Source organism: Paralichthys olivaceus, chromosome 13, assembly GCF_024713975.1.
Source record: "Paralichthys olivaceus isolate ysfri-2021 chromosome 13, ASM2471397v2, whole genome shotgun sequence".
Classification (NCBI taxonomy): Eukaryota; Metazoa; Chordata; class Actinopteri; order Pleuronectiformes; family Paralichthyidae; genus Paralichthys; species Paralichthys olivaceus.
The window spans coordinates 513,748-531,270 of NC_091105.1; the positions used below are offsets into that span (position 1 = coordinate 513,748).

The 17,523-nt window shown below is 45.3% G+C and overlaps 2 protein-coding genes across 6 annotated transcripts; both read left to right on the forward strand.

Moving 5' to 3' along the window:
• Positions 1–401: 401 nt before the first annotated feature.
• LOC109647542 (zinc finger protein 271-like) lies at positions 402–9,190 on the forward strand. Of its 3 annotated transcripts, none has more exons than XM_069536835.1 (9): positions 402–1,133; positions 1,343–1,377; positions 4,337–4,404; positions 4,756–5,426; positions 5,740–6,057; positions 6,373–6,582; positions 6,836–6,946; positions 7,021–7,207; positions 7,617–9,190. In XM_069536835.1, exons 3-9 carry the CDS (start codon positions 4,356–4,358, stop codon positions 8,231–8,233), a joined length of 2,163 nt encoding a protein of 720 aa, XP_069392936.1. In that variant the 5' UTR covers positions 402–1,133; positions 1,343–1,377; positions 4,337–4,355; the 3' UTR covers positions 8,234–9,190. The 3 variants fall into 3 exon arrangements, 2 of the variants coding, with proteins under 2 accessions (XP_069392936.1, XP_069392935.1); XR_011245831.1 differs by lacking the exon at positions 1,343–1,377 and having other exon boundaries at positions 404–1,133; positions 7,617–8,405; positions 8,724–9,190; XM_069536834.1 differs by lacking the exon at positions 1,343–1,377 and having other exon boundaries at positions 404–1,133.
• Positions 9,191–9,425: 235 nt separating this feature from the next.
• Positions 9,426–16,461, forward strand: tmem116 (transmembrane protein 116). Of its 3 annotated transcripts, XR_011245832.1 has the most exons (12): positions 9,426–9,738; positions 11,056–11,102; positions 11,276–11,339; positions 11,449–11,580; positions 12,984–13,088; positions 13,381–13,430; positions 13,519–13,602; positions 13,709–13,844; positions 13,918–14,062; positions 14,189–14,268; positions 14,551–14,987; positions 15,070–16,461. XR_011245832.1 is itself a non-coding variant. In XM_069536837.1 (11 exons), the coding sequence occupies exons 3-11, from the start codon at positions 11,310–11,312 to the stop codon at positions 14,719–14,721; spliced, it is 933 nt and encodes a 310-aa protein (XP_069392938.1). In that variant the 5' UTR covers positions 9,426–9,738; positions 11,056–11,102; positions 11,210–11,309; the 3' UTR covers positions 14,722–16,461. The 3 variants fall into 3 exon arrangements, 2 of the variants coding, with proteins under 2 accessions (XP_069392938.1, XP_069392937.1); XM_069536837.1 differs by having other exon boundaries at positions 11,210–11,339; positions 14,551–16,461; XM_069536836.1 differs by having other exon boundaries at positions 14,551–16,461.
• Positions 16,462–17,523: the final 1,062 nt, after the last annotated feature.

Genomic DNA, 17,523 nt, shown 5'->3' on the forward strand with positions numbered 1-17,523 from the left:
CCGGGACTCAAACCAGTGACCGAGCCACAACATCGATTTCCCTCAGACGAGAAGCTGCAGATCTCAAACTATCTGAAGAACATGAAGTACTCAGTGACAGTACCACTGTGGTCGGGGAAATACTTAGAGTACTTATGAAGTACTCAGTGACAGTACCACTGATGTCGGGGAAATACTTAGAGTACTTATGAAGTACTCAGTGACAGTACCACTGATGTCGGGGAAATACTTGGAGTACTCAGTGACAGTACCACTGATGTCGGGGAAATACTTAGAGTACTCAGTGACAGTACCACTGATGTCGGGGAAATACTTAGAGTACTTATGAAGTACTCAGTGACAGTACCACTGTGGTCGGGGAAATACTTAGAGTACTTATGAAGTACTCAGTGACAGTACCACTGATGTCGGGGAAATACTTGGAGTACTCAGTGACAGTACCACTGATGTCGGGGAAATACTTAGAGTACTCAGTGACAGTACCACTGATGTCGGGGAAATACTTAGAGTACTTATGAAGTACTCAGTGACAGTACCACTGATGTCGGGGAAATACTTAGAGTACTTGTCTCATTCACATTCAAGTGCAACATGTTCGTCATGTTTGACGTCAGCTGCGCCCCCTGGCGATGAGTTCTGACATGACGTCACGTGACGAGCTGAACTTTAACTTTCATATATTTAAATCAAACACCACCGAAGAAGAAACGAGTTCACCGGCACAGCAGCGGTGGAGCTAAGCTGCACAGCAACGGGAGAACGCTAAGCTAACCCCTTGATAACGCTAAGCTAACCCCTTGACAACGCTGAGCTAACGCCAGGAGAACGCTAAGCTAACCCCTTGACAACGCTGAGCTAACGCCAGGAGAACGCTAGGCTAACCCCTTGACAACGCTGAGCTAACGCCTGGAGAACGCTAAGCTAACGCCGTGATAACGCTAAGCTAACCCCTTGATAACGCTAAGCTAACCCCGTGATAACGCTAAGCTAACCCCTTGACAACGCTGAGCTAACGCCAGGAGAACGCTAGGCTAACGCTAGCTGTCCCACCTCCGCCTGCTCCTGGCTGCTGACCCCGTCAGGAGGCGCTGGTTCCCGGTGCCTGGCTCGTTTCCTCTCGTCAGAAAACTCCGGTAACGTTTCGTGTTCAGTGTGTTTGTGTTGTGCAGGTTATTGATCTGCAGGCTAACAGTTAGCTTAGCATTAAACTCATTACAGCTCAATGACATGAATTCACAGTCTGACGATATGTTTCAGATCCGGTGATCGATTAACCGAGTCTGTATTTTGATCTTGGAAATAGTTTTAATTTAACTTTTTCAATTTCTTCCTCATCAACCAGCGAACTGAATTTCACAACACACAACAACGAGAAAGGTGAAAACTTTGATTCTGAGGTTGATTTTCAGTGAAAACCTGATTTTAGAGTTAAACTCAGTGTGAGAGGATTTTTAATGAAATGTAACAAGTGTGTTTTGTTGGTCTGCAGCTTTTATAATTTTAGTAACTGAGGGTTCTATCAATTAGACAAGTAAGCAGTTAAAAACTATTTCATCATATTAAATAACTACTGTAAATATGTGAAAGAAAATAAAAGATAAATCACTTAAAATAAACAAATTGTTTCTTATTTTGAAAATATAATTGGTTAATTTGCATCCATGTGTACAAACTAGAGAAATGTTGTGATGTGCAATAACAAATAGAAACAAATAAAACAGTAAAGTAGTATTTGATCAAACATGACTCACTGAGGCATCTGTCTTTTTATAGACGTTAAAACCTGTTTGGTTTATTCATGTACGTCCGCATCACTTCGTTGAAAGTGAAGCCTCAGATTGATCTCATGTCATGTGCTGCTTTCTCAAATTGAGCGAATTAAGGCTCAACCTGCTTTTTGCAGCTTGTGGCTGTATCCATGATTGTTTTTAGCCACGAATGAAGAAGTGTAAAAAACCTCCTCCACAGCTTCTTCTTCTTCTTCTTCTTCTTCAGTGGTGCTCCAGGCAGCTCGTCGGGGCCATAATTGGTGGTTTGGCCGACCTGCATCTCCTCTAGCATCTGTATGGTCTTCTGCATCTCAGACAACTGCAACTGGAGGACGTCATTTTTATTTTCCAGCCTCTTGTTAACCTGTTGGATTTGATTTGCTCCAGTATCTAACTGTTTGCACAGGGCTTTCACCATTATATGCTTTTCATTCATCGTCTCCAGTTCTTCACTGAGCTTCTGGTATTTCTCTTTCAAACTTGTGTTCAGCTGCTTGAGTTCTTCTGCATCCTTGCAGGCCGTTGAAGTTAACTTTGTCCACTGGTCTTCATTTTGTTTGAACTTTTCTTTCACTGTCCTCAGTTCTTGACTTAGCTCCAGATTTGAATTTCTTAGATTCGTGTTAATCAGTCGGAGCTCATCTTCGTACTTCGCTGCCTCTGAAGCCACGGCATTTGATAACTCCTTGTTCCAGTCTTCACTTTGTTGGAACTTTTCTTTCACTGTCTCCAGTTCTTCACTGAGCTCCTTCACCCTTAGTGTCAGCTGTTTGATTTCCTCCAGCTGCTCACTGTGCTGCGTCGCAGGCATCAGAGTCCACGGTCTTTCTCTGCTCCTTTGAGTCAGTCATCAACAAGTGTTGATGCTCTGGATGTCCGTGTACAAGACACGGTCATCTTCTGCTTCATCCCATAGTTTTCATCCGTCGTTCTCTTCTCCTCAGTTCTAGAGGGGATGGAAGCACCAACATCAAAGGGTTATAACCATGGAATTCCTTTGATGTCACAGATCTGTTTGATATAGATTCAGTGATGGGGGAGGGGGGGCGCGGCTCAAAGGCTGTTTAGGAAATATTAAAAAGATTTGATGAGCAGGGAGATGAACACACTAGGTGGCGATAATGCACCTTGGCGTCCGTGGCCGCCTGCCAATAAACCGAACAAAGAAGAATAACGCTTTGGATGGCAGCTGCTGTGAAACCTCAAGGAGGAAGAAGACGTCACAGATTCCAGTTCCTGTTGATCAGCCGCTCCATAGACTCCCGTGATAACTGACCTCTCCAACACAAGATTAAACATTGAGTGATTTTAAAACGGATGTCTGTCAGTTTATTTCTATTTCCATCTTGTAGGATCATTTATGTTTTGCATTTTCTCTTAAAGTTTTTAAATCATCGTATTTCAGTTAATTATGGAATTTTGTTCAACATTCAACTTCTGCTAAATTATAATTATAACTTAGTTTTGATTATGCTATTTAACTTCTGACCATGTTTCTGAAGTTTCCTTCAGCTTCATCTTCCAACTGTTGATTCTTCATTTCCACTGTATTTATGTCCCTGTGTGTTCCGGGTTGTCCTGTCCCATCCTTGTGAGCACGATATCTGACGGACGCTTTAGGGGGTTTCTTCAAATGTAATACCATTGTTCAGACTCAAAGATGAAATGATTACATTTCGGAGGTTGAAGATCATGGCAGCCTTGTGTTGTAATGTGATTTATATATATATATATATATATATATATATATATATTCTCACATTTGGCAGAAACACTCACCTTTTGGATTTTTGGAGGTCAAAGGTCACTCTGACCCCATGAAGACATTATCTTTAGCACATCTGTAGAGTATCCATTCAAATTTGGCACAAATGTTAAGGTAAGCTGCTTTCAGACGTGAGCCGAACTCTGCAGATCCTCCGTAGTTTCTCCAGAGGATGTGCATGCGTGAACACAAAAGTCCGAGTGAGAGGCTCCAGACTATCTGTAGACTTTCTCTGTCTGGCCGCCTGGTATGAAGTCTGTAGAAAGTCAGCAGAGTTTGATGTGAGAACACAGCAGATCCTCCGCAGGTGAAGAAGTAGCGTCATACACTAAGAAGACGAAGAGAGTTTGTGGTGATAAGAGCAGACACCAGTCTTCTTTAGAAGATATCGGTTCATTAACTGGAACATTTCCAGAAATGTGTGTCCACACGTGTTGTGGAGTTTGTTTTTCACATGTGAGCAGCAGCAGCAGATTGTCCAGGTCAGACTTGTTCACCACAGGAACATGTGAGGAACATTCGGGCGAGAGGTGGACAGTGTAACAGTGAAGCTTTTCTAAATCCCACACCAAGATTTCTACGTGATGATTATTTCTTCTGATCCAAACTCGGACTGGAAAAATCCAAACAGTTTATGGTCAAAACAAATCAGATTTCTACCTTCAAGGTTTTTCCAGAGCTCTCAGCCACATCTTGTCGACTTCTTCTTCAGGAACAGCAACAAGCTTCACACACACTTTTAATGTTGAATAAGCTGTCGATCTGATCAGGAAGTGACTGACTCTCATTGTTTTCTTCCCAGAGGTCCAGAGGATGAGGAGATGAATGGAGTGAAATTTGAAGCAGAACAAAGAGGAGCAGACTGTCAAGGTCAGAGATTCAGACTTTCTCCTTCATCTAAAACTGTCTAATTAGCATCAAAACATCTGGCGTCTGTTTCTTTCACCATAAAAGTCTTCCAGCTGCCGGGGAACGCTTTCTTTCTGAGCCACATCTGGTGCTGTGGTACAGGAGGACGTCCTGTTTGAATCATATCTGTGGGATCCTGCCCCACTTATTTTAATAATAATTATATTGGTATTGAGTTGGTGTGAATCAGAGTCTTGATGTTCTGCAGACAGCTTTAAGAAGCCAGACGTACAGGAGCAAGATGAGTCATCACCTGAGTGTGTGTGGAGTCACTTTGAGATACTCATGTCCGTGTCCGTGTCGTTTCTACAGGAGAAGCGACAGATCCAGACGAACCTGCTTCAAAACAAGGCAGCTGTCAGTCAAAATACCGTCACCGCTGCACAGTATGCAGCAGAGAGTTTGCTCGTCCGTCCCGCCTGGCGGACCACATGGCTGCGCACTCAGGCGACAAACCGCACAGCTGCTCCGTGTGTGGGAAGCGCTTCAGCAAAAAGATAAACGTGACAGTGCATCAGCGCGTCCACACCGGTGAGAAGCCGTACTCTTGTCCGATCTGCGGGGTCAGCTATGCCCAGCTGGGCTGCCTGCGGAGGCACCGGCTCGGACACGCCGCTGAGAAGCCCCACCAATGCTCGGTATGTGGGCGAGGATTCGTTCAGCGGCGGCACCTTGTACAACACGAACGGATGCACACAGGCGAGAGGCCGTTCTCCTGTCCGCTGTGTCCCAAGCGCTTTGCCTCTAGGACCGGGCTCAGCGGTCACCAGAAGACCCACAAAGAGGAGAACCTGCGCTCCTGCTCGTTCTGTGAGAAGGTTTTCTCCACACCGTCGTCCTATAGGGATCATGTGAGGCTCCACACGGGACAGAAACCACACCCCTGCTCGTTGTGCCACAAGAGCTTCAACCGGCCGGGGCTGCTGAGGAAACACCTGCAGAAACATGCCGAGGAAGAAGATGTGCTCGAGGCTGCAAAGAGGGTGAGTGAAGCTTCCTGAACTCAATGTTTGGTGACAAGAACCGAAAACGACCTCAAAGCAAAAGAGGCGACTGTTGCCTTACGACAAATTCAATGTTTAGGTGGAGTGGAGTGTTTCCTATCTGGAATATTAAAAATGAGTCGGTGACTTTAGTTTAGGTTATTGGTTTTATCTTCTAGCTGACAGTATCATATAGGACTATTGGGAGTGGGTGCAGACACAAACGATTTCTAAATACTGAAGATGTAAGATGTCCTCATCAAACCCTTGTGAAGGGAGGAAACATGTAACAAATCACACATTGTCTCATCAGGGGGAAACGTCTCATAGCTGCCTCCTGTGCCACAAGAAATTCTCCACCGCTGAGAAGCTGCAGCTGCACCAGCACTTCCACCAGAGGGTGCTGCACTTCACCTGCGACACCTGTGGCCGCGGTTTCACCAGAGCGTCCCGGCTGAGCGAGCACGTCAGGTCTCATACCGGAGAAAAACCGTTTGAGTGCGATGTCTGCCAGAAGAGATTTTCTGTACAGAGAGTGTTCAGGAAGCACCAGGAGATCCACAGCAAGGAGGGACACGCCGCCGCCGCCACAGCCCCCGACGAGTGGCCGCCTTCACAAGGCGTCCACCAGGTGAGCGTCTGGTTCCAGCCTCTTGTTTTATTGAGAAGTGAACATCAGTGTGATGACGATGGTGACAATATTCATTGAATCACTTCCTGTTTGGCAATTTGTCTTCAAAGTAAAAGCCCAACATTCATTTTGTTCTGTAATGCTTGAAATGGATTTCAGAGCTTTTTATTTTGAAGAGCTGTGAACTTGGGTCTGAAGATTGTTGGTTGTTTAACAGACTCTGAAGTAATCGACATGTGACGTATGATAAAAATCAGTTCAGGAAATCATTCAAACTTGTATATAAACCTCACATCTTCTCATTTTCACATTGAGATCGATGCTATGAAGAAGCATCACTGCTGCTCAGCTTGTGGAAAGACTTTCACCACCGCCGCCAACCTGAGATCGCACGTGAGGATCCACATGTCCGACAAACCTCACTCCTGCAGCATCTGCTCCAAGAGCTTCCTGCGGCCCTGCCTGCTCCGCAAACACATGAGGATTCACATCAGGGACGGACTCATCGCCGACCCCGCCGACAAGGTGCGACACCCACAGAGGTTTGAGACGATGCACTCGTGTCACAGAAATGAGTCTCATGATAAAAACGTGTTTTTGTACAAGTTGAGAACAAGGACACAACCAGTGTTTTCAGCAGAAAGACAAATCTAGAGACATGAGAAACAAAGACGACATGATATCAGATGTGAATCTGACCTGTGGCTCGGCTGATGTATGAAACAAAACAAAAGCAAAGGGGTTGTAGGTGAATTTGAAGTTTTGTGTTCTGTTTCAGGAGTTCTGGTCAAACATGCAGACCATGGAGGAGGAGGAGGAGGAGGAGGAGACAGAGGAGAACACAGGGATGAAGATGGAGGAGGAGGAAGAAGACGGTCTGGATGACCAGGTGAGAAATGTACCTGTTCTGATAAAACATTTCCTGTCCTCTGTGCTGACATCAGGTTTTTATTGATCCTCCAGGACTCAGGAGACCATTTCTCCACAGCCGAGTCCTTCACCTGGAGATCCAGCCCGCTGCCTGGTAACCATGACGACCGTGACCGCTCGGTGTTGAAGAGGGACGACGGGGAAGGAAATGAGGACGGAGACGTCAGCGGTTTGATAAACTCTGATGGAGAGGAAGAGGAGTGGAGGCCGCCACTCACAGGTTCGTCACAGATTCAAGAATCACTAAACTTAGTTTCTTACTTTTATCAACCTTATTTTTCTTCACTTACGTTATTTACTTCCTCCTTTAACTTGTCGTCTCTCTTCCTTCCCTCATCTCCTCTCTCCTCAGTTCTCTGTCAGTGTCGTTCAGGATGTTTGGTTCAAATCAAACATTGGAATCAGTCTGACTTCATCCGTCTTTTTTGTTGCATTGACTTGAATTAAACCTTGAGGAACGGACACAAGCAGAATTAGTTCCGATTCTCAAACTGGAAGTTTATGAGAATTCTTTTTATCATTATTTTATTGACCAGTTTCAGGCTGGAAGTTGAAGAAATAGAAAAGAAGCACATTGTCATTCAGCTTTAACTGAAAAAAAAGATAAAACATTTTTTCCTCTTCCCCAGAATCAACGAGCGGCTCGGAGACGCCGGCGGACGGCCGCGGGGACGGTAAAGGGAAACACTGCTGTCCCGTGTGCAGTCGTGACTGTTTCAAAGCGTCGGCGCTGCAGAAACACCTGAGGATTCACTCGGGCGAGCGTCCGTTCCAGTGCCCCACCTGCAGGAAGAGCTTCACGCAGCAGGTTCACATGACGGAGCACCTGAGGATTCACACCGGAGAGAAGCCCTACACCTGCACCGACTGCAGGAAGAGCTTCACCTTCTCCAGCGCTCTGCGCCGGCACCAGCGGCTGCACACCGATGCGCGACCGTACCAGTGCTCCGTCTGCCAGAAGACCTTCAAACAGCAGTGCTCGCTCAAGACCCACCTGCTGACACACTCAGGAGTCCGCTACCAGTGTCCGCTCTGCAGCAAGAGCTTCAGCCGCGCTCTGGAGCTCACCTACCACGTGGACATGCACTCAGACGCCCAGCCGTACTTCTGCGACATCTGCAAGAAGAACCTGAGTGGAGCCAGGATCTACCGCAACCACATGAAGAAACACGAGTCACAGACTTCGGTGCAGACGCCACCACGAGACGGTGCAAAGGAAGCGGTCAGAGCCACTGAGAGTCTTTAAGGATGGATTCTGTATTTTCTGTTTGTGTTGAGACGACAGCCCGGAGCGACGTGATGGTTCCTCCTGAGGCGTCTCCTGAAGCCTGAGCACCGTTTGTTTTCTGACAAACTCAGATCTTTATTTTTCAAGGTGCTGGTTTGTAGCAAATACACATTTGAGCCTGAATCTGAAGGTGAGGCTTCAGTTTTCTGTTTGATAAGAACGTGATGACAGAGAAATACAGTGAAGAGCTGTAACTTTGCTGTGAACCAGAAAAAGTTCCTGCAAATAAAACTGGTTTTACATTTCTGTTTTTGGACGATAAATAATCGAGAGACGGAACATTCATCGGTTTAAATGTTGTTTTTTATTTGCCTTCATGCTAAGCTAGGCTAACGTTATCCTGACACATCGATCTCATCTGGAAATCTGATTTAAATGTAAAGTGTTCTGCTGCTCTTCACTCTGGTCCAGAAAGTCAAAGTCTTTTTCTTCCAGTTTTTTCTTCCAGTTTTTCCCACAGACTGTAAATAAAGATGGACGTCATGACAACTCCTTGAAGAGACGCTGTCTCTGTCGCCCCCTGGTGTCTGGCTGCAGTACAGCTCATAAACCTCCTCCATGTTAGCAGATGGGACATGAACCAAACTAAAGAATCAAAGTAGACGTTAAATAAATGTTTGTCAGATGTTTCTGTCGTTCAGCTCGTTCTCGTCTCTGATGTTTGTTCAAGTGTTTCTCATCAGTTTGGTTTAATTAGTTATTGATGATATAAAATCAGGCGGAGACGTCATGATTGACAGCTGACTAGTGATTGGTTGAGAGTGTGTGTATGGGCGGGACCTTTATGCCACGGCTCCACTGACGTTAGAAACCTGTGAAGAGTTCGTGTTAGCGACAGATTCATGTTTACAGAAGAAACCAGTGAAACTAATGTCGTGTTTTCAAAATGTTCAATAAAGTGACTGAGACACAAAATATCAAACGACAGCTGAAGGAAATAATTTAAAAAGACAAAATGATCAAAATGTCTAACGTGGGGTCATGTGATGAGGGAGGAGCTTGTTTCCACCACTTCTGTTTCTCACATTTAGAGTCAAACTCATTCTGGTTCATAGAAAAGTCACAGAGTCACAATGATCCAGTGACAGATGAAGAGTAAGTTATTAATAAAGTTAAAGTCATGGAATGAGCCATAGTTCAGTGTCCCTCTACAGGCTGTGGAACTCATTACAGCCACAGGACGCTCACTGTGTGTCTTGTGAGGATTGTCCAGAGGATGTCAGTAGAGGGACATGTCCTGGAGTCTGATGCTGGTCCTGCTCCCCCAGGGGGCGCTGTCAGGGTGAAGAAGTGCAGCCTCCTGTGAGCTGCAGGATAAAAGCTGCTGTCAAGCTGCAGCGTGTCTGACACTTCAACCTCGAGCCTCAACACTGGTCTTCTTCTCCAGCTGGTCTCTGAACCTCCAGCAGGAAATGTCCAGCAGCTCGGAGAGAAACACGACGGCAGCTGTGGACTGGACTGAGGTCAGTTCACTCTCACTCACTCTGTGTTCCTGTGTCATCTCAACCTGAGCTTCTCTTCAACTCTTCATCAGTCAGTTAAAGGATTCACATTTTTAATTCAACATCTTATCAGAGAGAGAAACTCACAGCTGCTGCTCTGCGCCAACAGAATCATACACGTGTGTAATTAGACTTATTGTGATATGAGTCATACATTTAACATGACGAGGAGCCAGATGCTTCAAACTGCTGCATCATGTGTATTTACATGTTCTAGTATTATTAATGTCAGTATTATGTAGTATTATTAATATCATTATTATGTAGTAGTATTAATGTCAGTATTATGTAGTATTATTAATATTATTATTATGTAGTATTATTAATGTCAGTATTATGTAGTATTATTAATATTATTATTATGTAGTATTATTAATGTCAGTATTATGTAGTATTATTAATATCATTATTATGTTATATTATTAATATTATTATGTAGTAGTATTATTAATATCATTATTATGTAGTATTATTAATATTATTATGTAGTAGTATTATTAATATCATTATTATGTAGTATTATTAATATTATTATTGTGTAGTATTATTAATATCATTATTATGTAGTATTATTAATATCATTATTATGTAGTATTATTAATATTATTGTGTAATATTATTGTGTGGAATTTACAGTGTCTGTGATTTAGATGTTAAACTTCTCTGTAAAGGATTATTATTATTTGATCTCATTATTTAACGTGTGATGTTGCAGCGTTCACAGTTTGAACAGTTTGACTTTATCTGGTCTCTGAAGTTTTCAGGTAAAAACCAGTGAACAGTTTAGAAAGTGACGAGTTTCCTGATGATGAGAAACATGAAAGTGTTCGTTGCTGCTCTTCTATATTTAAACTTCACACCTGATGTGTTCAATAATCTCACAACCTCAACGTCTCCACCGACACCAAGTGTATGTTCCCTCTGTGACATCACTGTGACATCACCGTGACATCACTAGATGAAAATGAGAAGTAGATTTTTCATTTTGTATTTTCACAGTAAAGTGGAAACAAGTGAATATTTTGGATGAGAGGATGTTGTGTTGTGTTGTGTTGTGTTGTGTTGTGTTGTGTTGTGTTGTGTTGTGTTGTGTTGTGTTGTGTTGTGTTTTGTGATTTATTCTAAAAGTTTGACTTTTTCCTCAAAATACAAAATGGAAGAAAATCTTTATTTTTTTAAATTCGTGACATCACAGTGACATCACAGTGACATCAGAGTCACATAAAACGTTATTTTTCTCTCCTCCGGTTTTTCACGTTTGTCGTTTCCTGTCCGCAGGTGTATGAAGCCGTCAGGTGCGTCCAGCTGGTCATGGCTCTGCTCAGGTCAGTGATGTCATCACTCACAGTTTCCTCGTTAAACGACAAACACAACACAGGAAGGAAACATGAAGTAATCTGATTACCTCATGTGGTCACCTCTTGTTTTACAGCTTCAGCTCCTGCACAAGTTTCACTGAATCATGACGAACACATGTTGTTAACGCTCTGTGTTTCAGTGTTCTGGGCTCAGGCTCCATCATCGTCTGTGTGATGTCACAGAGACTCAGTCGGACGCCGGAGGTCAGTCGCTCACCGTCAGTTTCAGAGTTGAACAAACTCAAACTCTGCTGCTTCCACTCAGGAAACGAATCTGAACTTTGAAGCAGCTCGATGTGACTTTGTGTTTCAGCTTCAGCCTCTTTTCCTGCTCAGCCTGTCCGACCTGCTGCTCGCCCTCTGCTGGCTGATCGGAGCCGCGCTGTTCTCAGAGGGCTGCAGAGACCTCAACACACTCTGTTACAACCTGCACACTGTGGAGCAGGTAACACAACAACACAACACACTCTGTTACAACCTGCACACTGTGGAGCAGGTAACACAACAACACAACAACACAACACACTCTGTTACAACCTGCACACTGTGGAGCAGGTAACACAACAACACAACACAACACACTCTGTTACAACCTGCACACTGTGGAGCAGGTAACACAACAACACAACACACTCTGTTACAACCTGCACACTGTGGAGCAGGTAACACAACAACACAACACAACACACTCTGTTACAACCTGCACACTGTGGAGCAGGTAACACAACAACACAACAACACAACACACTCTGTTACAACCTGCACACTGTGGAGCAGGTAACACAACAACACAACACAACACACTCTGTTACAACCTGCACACTGTGGAGCAGGTAACACAACAACACAACAACACAACACACTCTGTTACAACCTGCACACTGTGGAGCAGGTAACACAACAACACAACACACTCTGTTACAACCTGCACACTGTGGAGCAGGTAACACAACAACACAACACACTCTGTTACAACCTGCACACTGTGGAGCAGGTAACACAACAACACAACACAACAGAGCTGTTTTGACCTTTCCTAGCAGCTGAAGGTCAAAGGTCAAATCGAACCACGAGTTTCTTTGAAATCAGGAACCTTCACGTTGACTTTCAATCTCTCACAACTGGAAACTCTCAACTTCCTGCGGAGAAACGCTCCTGAAAGCAAACGTCACACAAAGTGATTCAACACATTTGAAGTGACGAGCACGTGCGTGTGCACGTCGACGCTTCACAGTCGTCAGATCAAAGGAGCTGAACTGAAAAAGAGTCTGTAGTCTGAAGAGTCTGTAGTCTGAAGAGTCTGAAGAGTCTGAAGAGTCTGTAGTCTGAAGAGTCTGTAGTCTGAAGAGTCTGTAGTCTGAAGGGTCTGTAGAGTCTGAAGAGTCTGTAGTCTGAAGAGTCTGTAGTCTGAAGGGTCTGTAGAGTCTGAAGAGTCTGTAGTCTGAAGAGTCTGTAGTCTGTAGAGTCTGAAGAGTCTGTAGTCTTCAGCCTCGGTCAAACAGGAAGTTCATGGACACCTGATAAAGAGACGTCTCTGCAGAAGACAGAAGCATCAGGATCAAAGTCGTGCCGACCTCTGGGCTCTGATTGGTCGGATCTGAACTGGGTCAGTGGGAGATGAAGCACAAACATTCCTGACCCACTTCCTTTGTCCAGAAGCTTTTGTCTCCGAGAGACGTGCACGTCACACCAGCGTGCATGCTCTCACTTAAAGAGAGTGCACGTGAACACCTGTACCACAGAAGAAGAGAGTTTAAGGCCTGTGTCCTGGGGGGGGGGGGGGGCCACAGAGAGAGAGACGAGGGGGGGCGGGGCCAACTCTTAACTGAAGTGTGTTTGTTCTCTCAGGTTCTTTACATGTCGTCGTTCTTCTACACACTCAACTACATGTGGAACCTTTACAGAGGAGTCCGAGAGAAGCTCCACAGCTGCCTGGACGGATACTCTGTACAGGTACACACACCTGTACACACACCTGTACACACACCAGTACACACACCAGTACACACACCTGTACACACACCAGTACACACACCTGTACACACACCTGTACACACACCAGTACACACACCAGTACACACACCTGTACACACACCTGTACACACACCTGTACACACACCTGTACACACACCAGTACACACACCTGTACACGACTGTGATGTTTGTGCGTCGCTACAACAACAAACACACAAAATTCACCAATCATCAAGTTTTCACAGGTAAAAAATGTTTTTCTTGTGTTCAGTTTTCGAACAGAGTGAGAACAGCTGAGAAAACCACGGCTCTGCTCTCAGGGTCAGTTCAAATCTTCATACAAGCAATAAGAACATACACGTAACACGCGTGTAGTATGTGAATCACACGTGTGCTGACCTGTCCACAGGCTGGTTCCTCTGCTGCTCATGACGCCCGTGTTCATCGAAGGAAACATCAGCCGGTGTCAGAGTAACTTCAGTCGGCCGTACAGGCGAGGACTCATGAGAGATGATTCTACTTTAAATCATCGTCTGATTCTTCTTCTGAGGTTTTCATCTTTTCTGTCTTGTCCCTCATCGTCCACCGTCCCACACCAGGTGTCTGCTGATGGACACCGGAGCGCTGTACCTGACCTCGGAGCTCCAGCAGCCAATCAGAGGCTGCCGCTCGCTGCACACCTACGCCATGGCCGTCTTCCTCGTGACCTCCGTCTTCACGCTCCTCAGCATCACGGTGAGTTCACGCTCGTTGACCTTCATTTACCACTGAACAAGATGGCGTCCTCACTGTCCTCGCTCTGCTGTAGGTCTTCATGGTGAAAGCGCGTCACATTTATAGGCGGGTTGTGACGTCAGGCGGTTACCTTGGCAACGACCAGCGGACCTCTTTCCGTGTGATGGACAGACGGACGCTGCTGTACCCACTGGTCTTCATCCTCTGCTGGGGTCCAGGTCTGTCCCCTTATTCAATCACCATGGTTACTGAGGGATGGGACTGGGACCTCCGTGTTCCTTTGTGTTCACATGACACTGATTCTGATTTTAATCGTGACTCGGTGACGCTCTGTCTTCCCTCAGCTGTGGCTCTGGCGTTCCTGCGGCTGGTGAAGCCGTCAGCGTGTCAGGGTGAAGCCGTGGTCGTCCTCTACGTCTCACAGGTCAGGACTTTCTCTCTAAGGACAACATGTCCATGTTTCTGTGTCAATGTTTGAACAGACAACCAGACCATGTGTTCTTCACATGTGAAAGACAAACTCCTGACACTAAGTTGTGGACATTCTCCGGAGTTCATGTCTGATACTGTCCTGCGGGTGTCCCCATGTTCAAACTTTAGTCTCTGAATAACGAGACGTTAAAAACTGCAGATGTGACGTGAATATGTTCAGTTGAATCTTTAGAAACTAATCTTTCAGTGACTCGACTCCGTCTTCTGTCCACAGACGTTCACCTCGGCCTCGCAGGGTTTCCTCAACTGTCTGGTCTACGGGTGGACACGCAGAAGCCTTCGCCGCGCCGGCAGGTCGATGCTGTCTCAGGACGTGGACACTCAGACGCCTCTGCTGCCATCACAGAAGAAGAAAAACTACCAGGCGCTGCCCAACGTCAGCTGAGACAGACAGAGAGGGACGGACAAACTGAGCTGTTCACCACATCTGCAGTAAAGACACGACAGGAAAGTCTGAACTTTCACTTTCAACTGAGGGAAAACACCAGGGAAGTCCCCCCCCACGAGGACACGAGGCGTCCACCTGTGATGTGGAACCTCTGAAGGGAGAAAGGGGAAGGGGGGGTTACGTCAAGAGGAAGAAAGACAGAAACAGGATTTGAAAGAGACAGACGAACCTGACGGCCGCCTCGTTTAGTGGGTTTACTCCAGGTCAGGTGACACCTGCTGGTCAGCGTCGGTACAGCAACACGTCTCTTCAGTTTGTGAACAGAAGTTTTTAATTCATTTACAGATGACGGAGAAAAGAACCACGTCGTGAAGACGTCCTCAGACGTCCTCAAACGTCCTCAGACGTCCTCAGACGTCTCACATCAACATGAAGAATTCTCTGAACCTCACACACTCAAACTCACGTCTGATGCTGAAGTTTGACACATTTATTTTCATCTCAAAACATTTTTAATCAATAATTTTCTGCTCTGCAGTGATTCAAGCTTTTCAAATTAAAAGTCTTCAGGGAAGTGAGGAGTTGGTTAATATTTACATATGACAGAAGGTTAGAGGTCACCGTGAAGACGGGATGGAGAGAGAGGAGGAGGGAGAGAGAGAGAGAGGGAGGAGGGAGAGAGAGACACAGAGAGAGGATGGATAGATAGATAGATAGAGAGAGGGAGGGATGATAGATAGAGAGAGAGAGGGAGGAGGGAGAGAGAGACACAGAGAGAGAGGGATGGATAGATAGATAGATAGAGAGAGGGAGAGGGATGGATGATAGATAGAGAGAGAGAGGGAGGAGGGAGAGAGAGACACAGAGAGAGAGAGGAATGGATAGATAGATAGATAGAGAGAGGAAGGAGGGAGAGAGAGACACAGAGAGGGAGATGGATAGATAGATAGATAGAGAGATGGATGGATAGATAGATAGATAGAGAGATACAGAGAGAGTCTGTGACCTCAGAGGCCCTGACCTAACTCCTCCCCCTGGTCGTCCTCCTGCGTAGCGGCTGATCCATCGAGCAGGAAATGTCTGCACCACATGACCACTGGTTCGTTCTGACGCAGGAGCAGGGCCTCACTCATTATGACCCCCCCCCCCGACCTCGACCGGGGGCCACAGAACAAAGAGCTTCCTCTTCGGTCCGACCTCAAAGTTCATGACATCACCACAGGAAACGTCAGAGGACGTCAAATCTGAAATCTGTGAAACTCCTGCAGATTCATTTCAGCCTTTGTTGAAATATAATTAAAATTATTAATATTATTAAGAACTACAAATGTTTAGAATGTAGCTGCAGAAATACTAATTAAATACTTATACTAGTACTAACAGGTTTTTTTATTGAAAACAAAGTCAGATATGAAGAAAATGTCGTTGGTGTAAAATGTGAAGAATCAGAAAGTTTGAAGTGTTATTACATTATTCATCTCTTTGTGTTTTTCTCCCTTCAACATTTTGAGAAAATTAATATTTAACCTGGAATTATTTTTTCTGTTCATTTATTTCCATTGAAATGGTTTGAACATCGTTAACGATGTGTGAGTCTGAAACTGGAGCAGCTCCATGAATCTCTTTACTTCCGTCCCTCGTGTTCACGACCTCTGAACTCTCTGAAGTTTGTCTATGTTCCAGAAACGTTGCATTATGGGTGAATATTTAGTTTCATAATAAATCTGAGTCTTGATATTTCCAGTCTCATCTTTGTTCATCACGTCACGTGTGCTAGCATGCTAAACTGTTAGCAGCAGTGTTCGTCATGTACCCGACTTCCTGTGTCGTAAAGTTCCCGAGTTCTGTTTGACGAACGGAACGTTTCTGATAAATTCATTGAGAATTTATCTTCAATAAATAAGTTTTATCTTCACCATCAACAGTTTGAATTAGATTTATAAATATATATATATATAGATTTTATTTCATTTATTTTGTCTTCTTGTTTCAATGAGACGCTTCAGGTGAGTTTTTCTTTGATTCCTCGTCAGACAGGTTTGACACCTGTCAATCAGTGTCAATCAGTGTCTTGAGGTGGGCGGGGCAGAGACTCAGGTGAATGTCATTATGCGTTAGTTGCGTCTCGTTCCTCCGGAGGACACGAGTTTTGAAGCAGCTTTAATTCCACTGGTCCGTGTTGGTGCTTCTGACTCCACCATGACGTCTCCAGGACCGGTCTCTGAGTCCTGCAGCGGGACACAGGGGGCGCTCTGCTGCCTCCTCTGTGAGTACTGACTGAAGCTGTGTCTCAGTCCACGGCTGCGTCCTTCAGAGGCCTCATTTGAAAGACAAACATGTCCTCCCCCCCGAACTACAGAGGCTCCACCAGGTGGACCCCCCCAACATATCTCATGAGTCATTGTGCTTCAAGGACCTACTGTAGTCTCTCAGTGTCTCTCTGTCTCTCAGTGTCTCTGTGTCTCTCAGTGTGTCTGTCAGTCTCTCAGTGTCTCTCTCAGTGTCTCTCTCAGTGTCTCTCTCAGTGTGTCTCTGTCTCTCAGTGTGTCTCTGTCTCTCAGTATGTCTCTCAGTGTGTCTCTCAGTATGTCTCTCAGTGTGTCTCTCTCAGTGTGTCTCTCAGTCTCTTAGTGTGTCTCTCAGTGTCTCAGTGTGTCTCTCAGTGTCTCAGTATGTCTCTCAGTGTCTCTCTGTCAGTATGTCTCTCAGTGTGTCTCTCAGTGTCTCTCTGTCTCTCAGTGTGTCTCTCTCAGTGTGTCTCTCAGTGTGTCTCTCTCAGTGTGTCTCTCAGTGTCTCTC

Coding starts and splice junctions, on each gene's coding strand:
- tmem116 (XM_069536836.1), top strand. CDS start 9,688: ATGTCCAGCAGCTCGGAGAGAAACACGACGGCAGCTGTGGACTGGACT. Junction 13,089..13,380: donor TGGACGGATACTCTGTACAG/GTACACACACCT, acceptor TCTTGTGTTCAG/TTTTCGAACAGAGTGAGAAC. Junction 14,063..14,188: donor CATCCTCTGCTGGGGTCCAG/GTCTGTCCCCTT, acceptor GTCTTCCCTCAG/CTGTGGCTCTGGCGTTCCTG.
- LOC109647542 (XM_069536835.1), top strand. CDS start 4,356: ATGAATGGAGTGAAATTTGAAGCAGAACAAAGAGGAGCAGACTGTCAA. Junction 6,058..6,372: donor CTTCACAAGGCGTCCACCAG/GTGAGCGTCTGG, acceptor TTTCACATTGAG/ATCGATGCTATGAAGAAGCA. Junction 6,583..6,835: donor TCGCCGACCCCGCCGACAAG/GTGCGACACCCA, acceptor GTTCTGTTTCAG/GAGTTCTGGTCAAACATGCA.